Source organism: Lipotes vexillifer, unplaced genomic scaffold (assembly GCF_000442215.2).
Source record: "Lipotes vexillifer unplaced genomic scaffold, Lipotes_vexillifer_v1.1 scaffold325, whole genome shotgun sequence".
NCBI classification, from domain to species: Eukaryota; Metazoa; Chordata; class Mammalia; order Artiodactyla; family Lipotidae; genus Lipotes; species Lipotes vexillifer.
Window position 1 is genome coordinate 1364897 of NW_006799313.1, and position 17814 is coordinate 1382710.

At 35.8% G+C, this 17814-nt stretch overlaps 1 protein-coding gene across 3 annotated transcripts in view; it reads left to right on the forward strand.

Annotated features, from left to right (window-relative positions):
• EXOC6 (exocyst complex component 6) overlaps window positions 1-17814 on the forward strand; it is a 215349-nt gene that overhangs the window by 131432 nt on the left and 66103 nt on the right. For all 3 annotated transcript variants that reach the window (XM_007471565.1, XM_007471564.1, XM_007471566.1), the window contains one exon: window positions 7439-7618. In XM_007471565.1, coding sequence (XP_007471627.1) covers window positions 7439-7618 — 180 coding nt within the window. The remainder of the gene's footprint in view (window positions 1-7438; window positions 7619-17814) is intronic.

Sequence of the window (17814 nt, forward strand, 5' to 3'; positions counted from 1 at the left end):
GTCATAGGATTGAAGAGTATTTCAGTTTCACCTGTAGTATAACTACCCAGAAAGTCCAAACTAATTTTCTTAACAGCCTCTAAATAACAATTAATGATCTCTTTTAGAAATATCTTACCAAATAATTCAGTGTATCCTTGTGTATAAATACAGGAAAAGTTACAATGAAATCTTTTTCTGTGTTTCTTTCCTTGCTCCTATTTCTTTAAAAATAAAATGTAGTGAGTCAGTGGTCATGCACCTGTTTTGTAATGATTATATTTGTCTGGTTTATAAAATAAGCGGAATTCTTAGTCCTTAGGAAAGTCCTTTCAGGTGTTAACTTTAAAACATGTTTCTGGACTTCCCTGGTGGTGCAGTGGTTAAGAGTCCGCCTGCCAATACAGAGGACACAGGTTTGATCCCTGGTCTGGGAAGATCCCACATGCAACTAACCCCATGTGCCACAACTACTGAAGCCCATGCTCTTTAGGGCCCGCATGCCACAACTACTGAAGCCCGCGAGGCTAGAGCCCGTACTATGCAACAAGAGAAGCCACTGCAATGAGAAGCCCGTGGACCGCAACTAGAGTAGCCCCCGCTTGCCACAACTAGAGAAAGCCTGCACAGAGCAACGAAGACCCAATGCAGCCAAAAAAAAAAAAAAAAAAGAAACGTTTCTGCCTAGAACTGCTGTCTGAAATTTTTCTTTCACACAGCACAGCCACTGACTGCCTTAGATTTCTTTGTTATTATAGCCTGTTGAAAGTATTAATAAGCTTCTAAAAATAAAAAATACCCCTCTCCCAAACTTCATTTAAATTTATCTTAATCTGGATAGTTTATGGGAAAAGTGTTCTTGATGTCACCTCAGAATAGTAGATCAATCAGCAATTTCTAAATAGTAACAACAAAATAAATAAATTTTGAGTTTTTTCTGTTTATTTTTGCTTAGTTCTCTTTTTAGAAAATTAGTGGGTTTTGAATCGCTTTATCCAGAAAGCATATAATGACTTGACTATAATGTGAATAGTTTCATCATCATCACTTTTATAATTTTTCTTCCTTCGGATAAATACAGCATTTGTTTTCTTTCATGACTTCAAATTTTCTAGATTTTTGGACCCTCTCTCCATCTCAAATTTTGGTTAATATTTTAATTGTCCCATATTGCTTTTTAAAAAATCTAGGAAAATGCGAAATAGCATCTTCTTTATTTTAATGAAATCCTGTAGAGTAAAAAGGGAAATTAAGTATACCATTGATTTTAAAGGTAGGTTTAAATTAGGATTTTAAAAGAATGGCCATTTAAAAAAAAATCTAAAATTTCACCAAGTTGTTTAGCTCTGTGAGTTTGGAGGAAAGGGGTCCCTTAATACTGGTTTTAAAATTTTGTTAGGTATCTTGTTTCCTTTTTGCCTATGTTAGAGGCATCCCAGAAAAGCAAGAGAAATCATATGTAGCAGTCTGAGTGCAGCAGATAGGGAATGTAGTAGAAGATGGGAGCACTGAGACTCCAAATTTTCTTTGCCTGGTGATAGAAGGGAAGTAGGTTGAGCATTATGGGATGCTTATACAGTTCTGAGATTTAAGCCTCCCTTATCCAGCTGCCTTCTAGAATTGCAGAGATTCAGTAAAGGTAGTGAGACATGAAACAGAGGGGGCTGATGATGAACACTGGGGCAAAGTGCAAAGTGGTAATAATAAACACTTTTATATTGCTTTGAGAAATTGACAAGTGGTATCATTAATGTGTGTAATGGTTTAGTTCTGTAGGCCATAAGCATTTGCCATCTTGGGTACCTTCCCCTAATGCTGTTCAGCGGGCTAAAGAGAGATATATATTATTGCCATGACTAATTGCTGCACATTAAATATGACCCCCTTTCCATCTCACCACTGTTTCATGTTTTAAAAAGTTATTCTGTGAATGTTTAATACCCAATTTTTTTCTCCCTTATATGTAAATAACTACAGTTAAGTTAAGCTAATTGGGCAATTTGAAAGGCTTGAGATTATACTAATTGTCTCAATACAGTTCACTTAAGAAACATTTATTGAGTATTACTAAGTACCCAACATTAGTAGGTGCAAGGAAACTAACTTTTTTTGAGCACCTACTAGGTACCAAGTACTGTTAGGCATTTTACATTAATGGTAGAAACTTGTGTAATGCTCAGAACAGCTCTCTGAGTGATGATGCTGCTCTTTTCATAGATGAAAAACTAGGATTTACAAAAGTTAAGTAATTTGCTCAAGATGTAAAGATAAGTGAAATAGTGGCCATCAAACCTCTTCTTATTTTCTCAAACCCCTGGCCCGTATTTTTTATAGATAATTTTTCCATTATTCATTATTAGTAAGATGGTGATTTCTTTTAATGACTACAAATTTCTTGACTCTTCTGCCCTTAAGAAGTGGGGATCTATGTCCCCTCCCCTGGAATCTGGGCAGGCTTGTGACTGCTTTAACCAGTAGATGACAGGGAAAACAATGTTGTGAGACTCTGAGGCTAGGACATAAAAGGCAATGTTGTTTCCACCTTAATCCATGGAACACACATGCTTGGAGGCCTGAGCTGCCATGTAAGAAGTCCAGGTACCCTGTAGCCACCATGCTGTGGGGAAGCCAAGCCATATGGAGAGTCTGCCTATCCAGACATGTGAGCGAAGAAACCTCCAGGTGATTCTAATCCCCTGCTGTTGAGTCTCATTCTCAGCCTTCAAGTCATCCCAGTTGAGGTCCTGGATAGAGTGGAACGAAGTCATCCTAACTGTTCTTTGTCTGCATTCCTAACCCATGGAATCTGTGAGCATAATAAAATGCTTGTTATGTTGTCACTAAGATTTGGGGGGTAGTTTGTTACTCAGCAGTAGTAACTGGAACAGCAAGTGACATAAACCTTTCCAGTCCGCATGATCTCTCCTTTTTCACTACACTTTTACTACACACGTAGTCATTACTAATTTGTTAATATTTATTCATTCTGTGATTATTTCATTTGTGGTACTTTTCTATCCCAACTAGGTTATAAACTTCTTTGAGGCAGGAGTGATTAAAAAAAATTTTTAACAAGTACTCATCAACTGTCTACTCTGTTGCAAGCACTGTTCTAGGTGCTGAGGATTAATCAGTGAACAGAAACAGATGCAAACTTTCTGCCTTAATGGAGCTTACATTTTAGTGGGTGTTTTGTACCTACATTACCTAAGAGTACCAAATTTATAGTGGCTGATACAGTGTTATTGATAAACTCTAATGTTAAACTCCTCAATCTTAAGATTTTTCTAGGAGAGTTGCATTGCATTAGAAATTTTAACAGAGCTTAGGTTGTTGTAGTTAATATTATTTTGAGTCAGAACTCATTTAGCTACTGTCATATTTAATAATTATTAAAAATTTCAGTTAATAACATTACCTTATCTTAAATTCCTGTTTATTTAAAACAATGTTTTCCTTTATAGTTGAGAAGAGACACTGTTGAAAGTTTTTGTTATCTGTGTCAAATTTGTGTTAGACCTCTGAGTAGGGAGAACAGAAAAATCTTTCTTGGAATTCCTGTTTCAATCCTACTGTGTAGGCAAGCATGCAAATGGAAAGATGTCTACCAGTAGTTAGTTTTCTTCAACCCAACGTGAGTAGTAAGTGGTTAGACATTGTGAAAATTAGAGAGGGAGCCAAAAAAGCACTGAAATGCGAAAATGGTACGTTTTGATTGTCCATGTTTCCTTTTCTTACACTGTTCTTTTTTTGAAAATTTCTTAAGGCACACAAACCAAAATACCAAAGTAAGAGTTCATGATTATATTTTTAAAAGTTACAACTCAAATGACATCCCTTCTACAAAGCTTTTTATCAAATAAGTAGTAATTATTTCCTCCTTTGTTTACTCAGCATGCTTTGTTTTAAACCTCTAATGTAGCACTAATCATGTTTTGTAATATTGTATCTCTTCCTAGATTGTGAAATCCTTGAGGGTGGGAGATATCTGTGTCTTTGTACTGCTGTTATTCATAGACATGATATAAATGATATATTAGGTTAAGTTGTATTCAAATATATTATGGGACTGATAATGGTGAGTGATACTTAGGTCTCTTCTTAGTCAAGATATGAATCTAAATAAATATTAGTTGTTTTTTTTTTCTTTTTGGCCATGATGTGTGGCTTGCGGGATCTTAGTTCCCCGACCAGGGATTGAACCTGCGCCCTCGGCAGTGAAAGCTCAGACTCCCAACCACTCGCCTGCCAGGGAATTCCCAATAAGTATTAGTTTTGCCAGAAATATCACATTGCCACCACCACTGCCCCCAACCACCATCAAATTAAATCTAGCTCTCAGCTCTACTAGCCAGAGTGGCAAGTTGTCCACTCTCCTTAAGGTGATAAAAGGAATTCCAGGGCCTTTTACAGTCTAAAAAAAAACTGAGAGAAAGGCAGAGATTGTTCTAGTTTTAACTTTCAAAATGCTTTTTGTCCAAGTCTGTGTGATCCTTTAAAAGAGAAGCATAGGCATGAAGATCTTTTGCCTTGGTTCCAAGAGATACAATGCCTAATCTTCAGTCCCCCAACATCCCTCATGCTGTTCTGTCAGAGTGCCACTGTCTGAGTGAGAACCCACAACTCTTATTTCTTCTTCTAGCTTCTTAAGTTGGAAGTTTAGGTTATTGATATGAGATCTTTCTTCATTTATAATATAGGCATGTATTGCTCTAAATTTATCTCTAAGCACCCCTTTCATTGTATCCTGTACGTTTTGATAGTGTGCTTTTATTTTTGTTTATGGCGAAGTTTTTTGGTTTTTGTTTGTTTTCTTGGCCTCACCGTGCGGCATGTGGAACTTCCCCGACCACATTGAATCTGCGCCCACTGCAGTGGACACCCTGAGTCTTAACCACTGGACCACCAGGGAAGTCCCTCAAAGTAGTTTTTGATTTTGATCATGATTTCTTCTTTGACCCATTAGTTATTTATTGGAGTCTCTTGTTTAACTTCCATGTATTTGTGAATTTTCCAGCGCCTTCTGTTATTAATTTCTAATTCCATTCCATGTGGTCAGAGAGCATACTTTGTATGATTTCAGTACTTTAAAGGTTTGTTTTATGACCTAACGTATGTTCTGTTCTGGATAGTGTCCTATGTTCACTTGAGAATAATGCATGGTCTGCTAATGTTGAGTTGAATGTTCAGTAGATGTTTGTTAGTTAGGTATAGTTGGTTGATATTATTGATCTAATCTTCTTTGTCTTCTGCCTACTCAGATTTGCTGTTGAACCCCTGTAATGATTTTTTCATTTCATTTATTGTATTTTTCAACTGCAGAATTTTTATTAGGTTCTTCTTTTTTAAAAGTAATTTCTGTCTCAATTTATAGTCAATTTTGTGAGGTATTGTTCTCATATTTTCCTTTAGTTCTTTGGTTATTTTAAATAGCTGATTTTAAACCTTTGTCCTATAGACCAGTGTCTCATAGTTTCTTGTTTCTTTGTGTAACTTGTAAATTTTGTTGAAAACTGGACATTTAAAATAATGTAACATGGATGGACCTAGAGATTGTCCTACTAAGTGAAGTAAGTCAGACAGAGAAAGACAAATATATGATTTTGCTTATATGTGGAATCTAAAAAAAAGGTACAAATGAACTTATTTGCAAAACAGAAGTAGAGTCACAGATGTAGAAAACAAACATGATTACCAGAGGATAAGGGGGGAGCAGGGATAAATTTGGAGATTGGGATTGAGATATACACACTACTAATATTAAAATAGATAACTAATAAGAACCTACTGTACAGCACAGGAAACTCTACTTAATACTCTGTAATGGCCTATATGGGAAAAGAATCTTAAAAAAGAGTGAATATATGTATATGTATAACTGATTCACTTTGCTGTACACCTGAAACTAACACAACATTGTAAATCAACTATACTCTAATAATATTTTTTAAATAAATAAATTAAATAATGTAATGTGGCAATTCTGGAAGTCAGATTCTCTTCTCTCCTCAAGGTTTGTTGTTTCTTCTTGGTGGTTGGTTGGTTGTTTCATGACTTCTCTGAATTAATTCTGTAAAGTCTGTATTTTTTGTTGTGTGTGGCCACTTAAGTCTCTGCTTGGTTAGCTTAGTGGCCAGCTAATGATTGGACATAGATTTCCTTAAAAACCTGGAACCAATCAGTCTCCCAATCTTTGCTAAGGGACTCTCTGTGTGTATTGGGGCATGCCTTCAGCAATCAGGCATTTGACAACTCTGCATTAGCCTTCACTTCCTGCTTGCACAGAGCTTCGGGGTCAGCTGTAAATGAGAGCTTAGAGCTTTCTCAGGTCTTTCCTGAGCAGGTGAACAGCCCTACGCATGTACATAGTCTTCTAGGTTCCCAGGAATATGTCAGAGCTTTTCAAAGCCATCTATGGACATCTCATTCCCCAGTTTTTCCTTTTAAGCTTTTTGGTTAGCTTACTGTATACCCTAGCTATTATCTACCACCTGAGGTATCTGTGATGTTAAACAATTGCCTATAATTGTTTTTAACAAATGCCCCCAAGAAAAAGGCTTTCTACTCTGGACAATCACCAGTTTAGGTCATATAAAGACATCTCTGCAAGTGATGTCTTCCAGGGAACCACCAGATAGGTCAACTAATGATAATTTTCTGAGAATGTGGCTTTGAAGGAGCTCCAGTCCATTCTGCCCCACTTTGTTCACTGAAAGGCTGCTGGTTTGCACCACAGTTGTGGGATGTTGATTTTCAAAGATACTGTGGAGCTGGACCCGGGCAAGGAGAGTGGAAATGGGGCACATCAAAACATCACAAAGCTTGTTTCCTTACCAAGATTCAGAAATTTTTCATAAATAATGCTGCTTGAATTGCTACAAGTTTTGAATTAATTTCCAGACTTCTAGAAAAATTGATTTTTGACAACTTTTGCTAGTTTTCTTGATGCTTTTATGGATCAGAAAATGTTTGTATATCCTTACTCTGCTATTTTTGCATCACTCCCTTTGTTTCTTTTCTCCTCCTTTGAGAAGTTAACTATTTTGCGGGCAGTGGCGGGGGTAGGGGGCTACTTGACTCAAAACACCAGTAAGTTTCATTTCTTCTGTGATAGTCCAACTTAATTTCCCTCAGTGAGTCAACGGATGGGAGTGGTCTTCTTGACAACTTCCGTTTTCCATTTCTTAGAGCTGTGAGTACAATTCAGAATTGATAACTAGTAAGTTCTACTACCAGATAAAGATAAAAAAGGTGATAGTAAGGTTGGAAAAAAAGTGATATCTACTCAAATAAATAGAGTACTTCCAGCCAAAAATCCAACAGTTTTCTTGGACTTTGAATAAATATTTAAAATGTTAGACCAAAGAAAAATAAAAAACAAAATTTAGAATTTTAAGAAAACTTGTTTTATTAACTGCTTCTATAACTGTTTCTTACTTTTTATGTTGTCTCCTGTCAGGATGCCCGACATGCAGCAGAAGGAGAAATATATACCAAACTTAATCAGAAAATTGATGAATTTGTTCAGCTTGCTGATTATGACTGGACAATGTCTGAGCCAGATGGAAGAGCTAGTGGTTACTTAATGGATCTTATTAATTTTTTGAGAAGCATCTTTCAAGTGTTTACTCATTTGCCTGTAAGTATAAAAAAATTTCAAAAAATTGTTATAATTGTTATAATTTTGCTTTCTAAAGTATGTTTTAGAATTCAATTTTAGTTGGAGGCTTACTTGTTTAAACCAACTTCCTAGCTTGAATATTTCTTTTCTATTTTTATAAATCAATTTGTGAAGAATCTTAGCCATTTTTTATTGAGTAAAAATTGGTATATAACATTTATATAAATTTCAGATGTATAACATTATAAATCAATATTTGTATACACTACAGTGACCACCACCATAAGTCTAGTTACCATCCCCTTCACCCACTTCACCCTCCCCCCGACCCCTGCCCCTCTGGTAACCACCAATCTATTCTCTGTATCTTTGAGTTTGTCTTTGTTTTTATTTTGTTTGATTCCACATACAAATGCAATCATACAGTATTTGTCTTTCTCCATCTGACTTATTTCACTTAGTATAATACTCTCAAGGTCCATCCATGTTGTCACAAATGGCAAGGTTTCTTTCTTTTTTATAGCTGTATAGCATTCTGTTTTATACATGTGCTACATTTTCTTTATCTATTCATCCATTGATGGACACTTAGGTTGTTCTCATATCTTGGCTATTGTTAATTATGCTTCAATGATCATAGGGGTGCATATACTTTCAAATCTGTGTCTTCCTGTTTCTCCAAATAAATATGCAGAACTAGAACAGCTGGATCATATGGCAGTTCTACTTTTAATTTTTTGAGGACTCTCCATACTGTTTTCCATAGTGGCTGCACCAGTTTACATTGTCACCAACAGCATATGAGGGTTCCCTTTTCTCCACATTTTCTCCAATACTTATTATTTCTGGTTGTTTTGATAATAGCCATTCTAACAAATGTGAGGTGATATCTCATTGAAGTTTTGATTTGCATTTTCCTGGTGATTAGTGATGTTGAACATCTTTTCATGTGCCTGTTGCCCATCTGTATGTCATCTTTAGAAAAATATCTATTCAGATCTTCTGTCCAGTTTTTCAGCTGTTTGTTTTTTTGTTGTTGAGTTGTGTGAGTTCTTTATATATCTTGGATATTAACCCCTTATTGGGTATATGATTTGCAAATATCTTCTCCCATTGCCTTTTCATTTTGTTGATGGTTTCCTTCACTGTGCAGAAGCTTTTTAGTTTCATGTGGCACATTTATTTTTGCTTTTGTTTCTCTTACCTTTGGAGTCAGATCTAAAAAAACATGGCTAAGACCAATGTCAAGGAGGTTACCTCCTATGTTTTCTTACAGAAATTTTATAGTTTCAAGTCTTTAATCCATTTTGAGTTAATTTTTGTGTATGGTATAAGATAGTGGTCTAGTTTCATTTTTTTGCATGTGGCTGCCCAGTTTTCCCAACACCATTTATTGAAAAGATTCTCCTTTCCCCACTGTATGTTCTTGGCTTCTTTGTTGTAAATTAGTTGTCCATGTATGTGTGGGTTTATTCCTGGACTCTCTATTATGTTCCACTGAACAGTGTGTCTGTTTTTGTACCAATACCATGTTTTGATCACTGTGGCTTTGTAGTATAGTTTGAAATCAGGGATCATGATACCTCTTTAGTCAGTTGTTTGAAATTTTAATTTGTTTTACTTTTTAACCCAAATAACTACAACTCTCTTTCTACCAAACCCAAAACAAAACCCTGAAGTTGACAGCATAGGCTTAAATAGAAATGAACTCTAATAGGAGTAGTTTTTATGAAAGTCAATATAATCAATGCCTTTTCCTATCAGAAAAGGCTAAGAAATTATTGGATATTTTTAGGTTAGAGATTAAAAGTAAAATAGGAACATTGTTCTATACTAATATATAGTCATAGTACATCTATATCTTGAATAATCTGTTGATGAAACATTAAAAAAACCGATGTAACAGGGACATTTGAGCGTGAATAGGCTGAAACGCTGGATTCTTCAGAAGAGGGATGCAAAGGGAATTCCCTGGCGGTCTAGTGGTTAGGACTCCACGCTTTCACTGCTGAGGGCCCAGGTTCAGTCCCTGGTTGGGGAGCTAAGATCCCACAAGCCACACGGTGCGACCAAAGGGAGAAAAAAAAAAGGAAGGCAAAGATCAAAGAGATGATGGTAGGGTGCACATTCTCTCATTAGGTATATTTAAAAAAAGAACTACTGTTAAAATGTGAGTGGAATAGTTTTGAACAAATAAAATAGGGAGAAATTTTGACCTTTCTATAATCTCATGATAAGATGTAGCTAGACACAAAAAAGTTTAATGTGGAGCCTACCTAACTGCTTCCAACCATCTCCCTTGTTTAAAATGAAAAAAAAAAAAATGTTATTCTCCTCACCCTTCTCTCTTTCCCCATCAAAGGGCCACTTAGAATAGTTGAAGCAAGGTGTTGCTAAAAAATAAATAGAAGAATTTCTTAAAGAGATTTTAACAGTGGATTTGTGCCAAAGAACTTTTAGAAGCTTACCCAGGGATGATACTATATACCTCACTGTTGTCCTTGAGTTGAAAAAGGGAACCTGTGTGTGTGTGTGTGTGTGTGTGTGTGTGTGTGTGTGTGTGTGTGTGTGTGTGTAATTTTTATATCAATTAATTTCAAAAAAGTATGCATTAAATAATTGTTGAATTAATTTGAATTCACCTTGTCAATGTAAATCTCTGTGCTTCCAGCCAAAACCAATCCTCAAGAATAAACACATGCACATGTGTGCACACATACACAAGATACACACACATCATGTTTCTATTGTTGCAGTATCTGCTTCGCAGGTTGACATGAGATGATGGGTAGGGATTTTGTGCATAACTAGGGTAAGATTAAGAGAGGTTATATGTTAGAATGTTTGGGGTTAATGGCTCACCTCAGGAGACTGACATCTAGAGGGAAATCCTGCTTTTTCATAGGACATACTCTGGTGACATTGAGAATGACAGATTCCTGTCACTCATCTGATCTATTATGATATTTTGTATAGTTTTAGGTGAATCTTTGTGTGCCATTTTGGATGTTTATGTCATCTAACATGGGTTTTTCTGCAAAGAAAATAGACCAACAATAAATGTAGTATATGACCAAATAAGAAGAAAATTATAGTTTACAGCTAGGAAAAGAAAAAAATGGTACTAACAACAGTATATTCTTATTCAAGGGATGAACTAAAAGTATAATTCCCAAGCAAAAATATTAAATTATTGCCTATGGTAAATTTTAGCAAGATTGATAATTATATTATGGCTTAGTGTATTAATTCTCTGAAATCCTGAAATTGTATAAAATATCCAGTTAGTTTGTGTTCTTTCAAGCAAAGAACAGAGGCAATGTTATTAAATGTATTATTTTTCTAAGCAACATATGGCATTATATAAGCTACCATTTTTATTTAAATGTTTTAAGCTGAAAATAAATCCTTGTCTTCAGGTTACCTTTGTACCCAAATAGAAAGAGGGGCCAGTTTTGGACTCTTTCAAACTAAAAGAATCTTCAGAAGATATTTATTTATCACAGTCAGTCCCAAGTCGATCAGCTTATCCATGTATAGACATGAGGAATTACATGGGGGAGCTAGTTTTGGCTCCATGATTGTTGGTTTTGGCAGTGTTAATAAACAATGCCATGAGTTTGAGTCAATGGGAGCTATGAAACCAAGGGTCACTCTTTCAAATAGTGCAAATAGTGCCAGTACTGCAAATAATTGGACAGAGAAGTAGGTTCTGTGGGATAAAGATGAATCTCTTGCCCCCGACCCTAAAAAGTACCTAAGACTTTTAGTTTAAAAGCTCCATTCTTAGCTTCATTGCATATTTATTTTTTGTCAGTCCCTACCATTGTTGCAAAAGAATATTTTCTCCATTAAAGGTAGTCATGATATGTAGTTGCTGACCACATTGCGTAGTAAAAGTTCCATTGGTTCTAGAAAAGTTATAATCCACCTAATAGAATTTTGTTCTCTGCTCACAGGGTATGAGAACAATAGAAGTTAATGGATAATAATGGTTTTGATGGAGCCCAGAGAAAGAACTTTATTGTTTTCTCTTTTCTACTACACTGTGGTTGTGGTAGAAAGCTGCAGGATTTGGAAGATCACCAGTAATGTCTACTTTAAATACCTCCTATCTCTGGGGTTGGATGCATGAGAGTATTGGTATATTACTTCCCTCACCTCTTTCTCTTAGGAGTCAGCCAGTGCAAGCCTATGCAGAGGATGGAAAAGTAAAGAGCTTCCTTGCTTCCATGTTAAATTATCTCCTCATCTGCATTTCCCTGTGCTCTAGCAGAGAAGCCAGGCTCTCTTCTGGCCATAGGAATTAACAGCAAGCTAAAAGGCAGTATTTATAATAATGATGTTAAGCTGCCCTGCTAAATATATTATCTGCCTCAAGGGAACTTGCCATTTTATGACTCAGAGCTAGACCCATTTATCTCTTTTTGTTCTTAGGGACCAGGTGATGAAGGGGGGAGAGCACAGGGTGGTCTTTAGAGTTAGAAGGACTTACGTTTGAGCCTTAGATTTTTAATTTCTTGGCTCTGGAATCCTGGCAAGCTGCTTAACCTCTCTGAGCCCCTTTCCTTCTGCAAAATGGGCAGAATCCATTTTTCCCATAGGACTATCAGAGGATGAATTAAAACTGTGTGTAAAATAGTTGACTGGCAGGGTGCTTGACATAAAGTAGGTACTGTTAATAAATGTTAGTTTTATCTTTCCTTCTCCTTTCTTCCTCTGTGGTTTTTTTTTTTTTTTTGGTGGTACGCGGGCCTCTCACTGTTGTGGCCTCTCCCGTTGCGGAGCACAGGCTCCGGACGCGCAGGCTCAGCGGCCATGGCTCATGGGCCCAGCCGCTCCGCGGCATGTGGTATCTTCCCGGACCGGGGCACGAACCCGTGTCCCCTGCATCGGCAGGCGGACTCTCAACCACTGTGCCACCAGGGAAGCCCTCCTCTGTTGTTTTAAGGCCCTTTATAGTATTAGTTTTATTTTAATATCTTTTCACTTTTTTTCCTTGTATTTATACCTACATTTTTAGCTTGATATTATTTAGCTTTGAGTTCTAAACTTTTGCATTATATAGACATTTAAAAAACTTCATTAATTGTGAAAGATACTATAAAGCATGTTTATTTGAATAATTATTATAGCTTGACTGCAGTGCTTACAGTGGCTAACGGTCAGATGCTAGTTAATGCCAGTGAAGTATGATTAGTGTATGGAATAAATATTATTTTATCCCCAAATCAGTACTCTTGGAATCAGCAATTTTTACTACTTCAAATGTGTAAGTGACCCTTCTTGTTTCTAATAATTTTTTCCCTGACAACTAGAAAGTATTGCTAAGTATAGAAGAAAATAAAAATTACCTGCTGTTATCTTGTAAAAAGATAACCACTGTTAACATTTTGGCATGTATTCTACAAGTCATCTTTTTCTATGCATTTATGACACTTATTTTTAAGCCTAATTTGTAAGCTTTTTGTTTTTTTAAATAAGATTTTGTATTAGCTAGAAAATTTAAAACCAGAAGAATTTTTAAAAGCATTCAACATTCATTCACCCCTTACAAGTCTGTGAATAGAAGAAATTGTTGAGCAAGTTGAAGTTATCTAGTAATTCTTCATGACTGCCAAATGGAACTCGGTAACCTTTTACCGTGAATACAGTACCACCTAAAGACCCAGCACTGATCTGCTGCTGGAAAGAACACTCAGCATTTCTCTCTTTCATAAATGCTAGTTATGTATTTGTTTCAGTAAAGATGTTTTATTGATTTACAACCACTAAGGGATATATGTAAATGATGAATCTGGTGCCACTGAATTTTTAATTTGCATTTTTTATTTCCATAAGTAGTTAAAAAAATTATGCTTTCTGTAAGTGAGAAACAAATATATATATCCAATAAATGAAGATGCATGATTTAGCCAGAAATGGATAGTGTTTAACTTTTAAAACCATTCTCCTTAAGAATTTTTTTCTGAAGATGCAGCATTATATTGAAAGTTCTGAGATTTGGGGTCTAGGCCTGATTCTTCCAATTAACCAGCATTATGGAAGTAGACAAATCATTCAGTCTCTGGATTAATTTGCTAATGTCTGTTTTATTTCATAGAACTGAAAATAAAGGTTGTTTTGTTTTAATATACTTTTATTTCAGTTAATTTGTGTACATGATAATAAATCAAGTAGGCCAGAAGAGTCTGGGATGGAAAATAACCTCTTTCCCCTGTACCCCCCAAGCTCCAGGCTACCATTTCACCATATGTTTTCATTTCTTCTGATGGTTATCTTAAAAAGAGAATGTCTGTCAGTCCCTACTGTGAAAGATAAGGTACATATAGCAACCTCTTGCTTACCCATTTTTCTTCCATTCATTGTTACATTTTATTTTATTTCTTCTATTTATCATTTCTTTATATAAAATGGTTATACTCTGATTTTTTGTTCCTTTTCTTTAGTCAGTATCTTAATTCTCTTCTGTGTAAGGTAAAGGTATTAGCCTCCCTACCCTTCACTCTATCAGTTCTTCATCTGCTGTTTTCTGACAGCTACAGAGGCCTCTGTCTCTACTTTGTACCAGTTGCTCTCTAGAATTTCTGTGTAGCTGTTAACCTAGGACTTTCCTTCTCTGCTGTCCGGGGTTGGGAACTGTTTCCTGGATTCTGTGTGGGTTTTTTTGCTTCACTGGTTGGTTTTGCTAAACTGCCTCAGTAATTTCCTCCTATTTAAGTCCTTGCATATCATGAAATACCTCCTTCTGTCCTCATGTTTGATTGATAGTTTAGCTGGTTATAATAATTCTAGGTTGAATGGTTTTTCTCTGACAATTTGTATTGCATTCCTCCATTGTCTTCTGGCATCCAGGTTTCAGAATCTATTTTTTATTCCTTAATATTCTAAAATGTCAAGGGATGTATGGAGATGTAAGCTTTTATTTCATTCACTTAGCTCTTTACTCAGTGGTCCCTTTCTGTCAAAGCAGAAATTCAGCACAGGAAAATTCTCTTTTATTATTTTTTAGATAATTTTCTTCCCCCTACTTTTCTGTTCTCTTTCTTGGACTCTCATTAACTAGATTGGTCTTCTATATCTATTATCCTTTCCTTCATTTCCTATCTCTTTATCTTTTTTTGTTCCCTGTTTTGGGAGAATTTCTCAATTTTATTTTCAGTACTTCTAGAGAATATTTTATTAGTTATATTTTTTAATTTTTAAGGAATCACTTCTGTTTTAAAAGTGTTCCTTTTTCCTAGAATACTGTTCTCTCTCTTTTTTTTAAATGGATATATCTTTCAAATCTCCCTGAGGTATTAGAGGGTTTTTTAAAGAAGGTATTTTCTGTTTCTTGAATTATCTCTATTACTCTCGAATAGGCTTTTTGTTTCTTTGTTGTTCTCATTCTCTTTTAATAAAGAGGACCTGGAACGCTGATATAGGTTTACTCTGCTAATGTATAAATACCCTATTTTTTTATAGTTTTTCTTCCCCTTAGTAGGAATCTGACTGGAATTTTTTTTTAATTTGGGAGGCATTTTGCCTAGGATTCTTCACCTTAGAGTGAGCAGGTATGGAGCTATCCATGAGACTGTGGTTTCCTCTCTTCAGGGCTGACTTCATGGATGTGTAACCTGTGCTGTTGCATGGGGTCTTGAGTTTAGAAGGGTCCTGCATGTGGGTTGGTCCTCTGCTGGCGTCTTGAAATTCTTAATAATCTTTGAACAAGAGACCCAACATTTCCATTTTGCACTGAGCTCCACAAATTGTGTAGCCTTCTCTGCCTCTCTTTCCATTGTCATGACACTGTGCCAGAATGAGGAGGGCTTTTTCCCCCCTCCCTCCTTCCTGCTCTCTCTCTTTCCACCTATACCAGGAGCCTCAGCTCTCCCCTTAAAAGTTCTCTCAGTATGGAAAATGCTTGTGCTCTGTAGTTAGGGGATCACTGGCACAGTTGTTTCAGAAATCTTCAGTTACTTTCCCTGTTTTCCATCCCATTTCTTATTTCTGTCCTCTCTCTAATGCACAGCTGACTCCCAGCTCCGCTGTAGTTCCCTGGTAGCATATAATGGGCAGTTGCTTTCTCTTCTCTATTTAATCAGCTTTCTGTCTTCTAGAAAATATCCCTTGATGAATTCCTCCATACACCTTCATTTTCTCTGTTGTTAAATATTTTATTCCTTTTGTAATTCTGTGCTTTTTGTATCACTTATATCTCAGGATCAATGGGAAACAAACACATAAACTTAGTCTACCATCTTGATTTTGAACAACTTGTTTCCTTCTCTTTGAAGTAAAGTGATTGGATGAATCCATCTCTAAGGTCCCCATATCTAAAATTTGTTATTAAGTGTTATACAGCTGTGAAGTCCCAACCTAAACTTAGATTTATTCATTCTGGTACCTTATTTTCTCATTTAGCTCTTCCCTTTTATGTTCTTTGGTTCAGTATCTTTTTTCCTGAGTTAAGTATATAAATGTACATGTCCTTTGACTTCACTGAAAACTGCTAAGGAGAACTTTGTCAATAGTACAATCATAGGCTTTAATCACCCTTTTGTGTGACACAAGAAAGAATTGTATTAAAAATACAAAAAAGGGGCTTCCCTCGTGGCGCAGTGGTTGAGAGTCCGTCTGCCAATGCAGGGGACACGGGTTCATGCCCCGGTCGGGGAAGATCCCACATGCCGTGGAGCGGCTGGGCCCGTGAGCCATGGCCACTGAGCCTGCGCGTCCGGAGCCTGTGCTCCGCAACGGGAGAGGCCACAACAGTGAGAGGCCCGTGTACTGCAAACAAACAAACAAACAAACAAAAAGATACAAAAAAAGGTTGTGTTTTAAAAATTGTGACATAGGTAGCGTTGAATACATTTTAGTGCTTTCCTTATCAAATGAAAACATAACCATATATTTATTGTATATATATATGCTTACAAATTGTTTTTTTCTTATTGGTATATTAACTTTTAAATAATAATGATAACATATAGTATTGATCTGATGATTTATTGACTATAACATACAAAAATTGTATAATGTGAGCAATGATGAAAACATCACAAGTCTTATGACTTACATGGTGTTCATGTGTTAAATGTTGTTGACTGACTTTTATTGACTCTATGACTTTTATGTCTCATATACAATTTTATACCTTTACATACAATTTGAAAGATTTTGGGAAAAATAGTTGAATAAAATAACTGTGGTGATGGGATAATTTTACTATTCCAAAGAAAATTTATTGGAAGTTAAATCTAGAAAGGACTTAGAGATTATGTAGTCTAGTCCAGTCTTCTAGAAGAATGAATTGTCTGGCTAACACAGCTGCCAGCCCACTGCTTACTGGGGTTAATTGCAATAATCTGCCTGGCTAGTTAAGTGTCTTCTTCCTCCATTTCTGCTTGTGGTTTCTCCTTTACTCATTGTATGTTTGGCGAAGAGGACAACTTCCCATGTGGAGGGCCACCTTTGGTGTAGGCTATACCAGATGTTCAGCTGCCACTAATAAATAGATTTTGAGTTTCATTGACCTAATATAATAAGGTTAAATCCATGTTTCTGGGTAAATATCTTTTTCTAAAAAAAAAAAGTAGTGCTTAAATATTACATAGTTTATTACTGGAATTTGAAAAGTAAATTAGATCATTTAAAAAACAGTATTTTAAGGCTCCTTAAACTTAATTTTATTAATCATTATTATTTTAAGGAATTAATATTTAACTAATTTAGTTCTTAATATCTTAAAAGAATAAGCCAGTACCATGTATTTAGTACAGAACTTCAGCAGGGGCTGATATGTATTTAAATTGAGACCAGTGATTTGGTTTTTGCTTTGACTTGTCACTTCTTAGGGGAGAAAATATATTTTAATGCTTAATTGTAAGATGATTTAGTGTGCCATCTTTCCTTGAGTAATTTATTTTAAGCTGCATGAGAGTATGTGGAAGCATAGTGGCTTATCCTTTCTAAGCATCTTCAGAGTCATTTATTCAGTATAAGTCTCTATGTGTAAAGAGATAGACGTTTTCTTTCTTTTTGTATTAAAATCACTTGGGAGAGATACTTGTTAAAAATTCAGATTCCAGTGCTTGCCTCTAGACCTAACTGAACTAAAATTTCTGGAGCTTAGGAATCTACCTTTTTTTTGCTTAAAATTTGAGAATAACTGTTCTCCAGGAAAGAACCCTTTCAATGGGCTGGTGTTTTCTAAATTTGCTGGTTCAGCA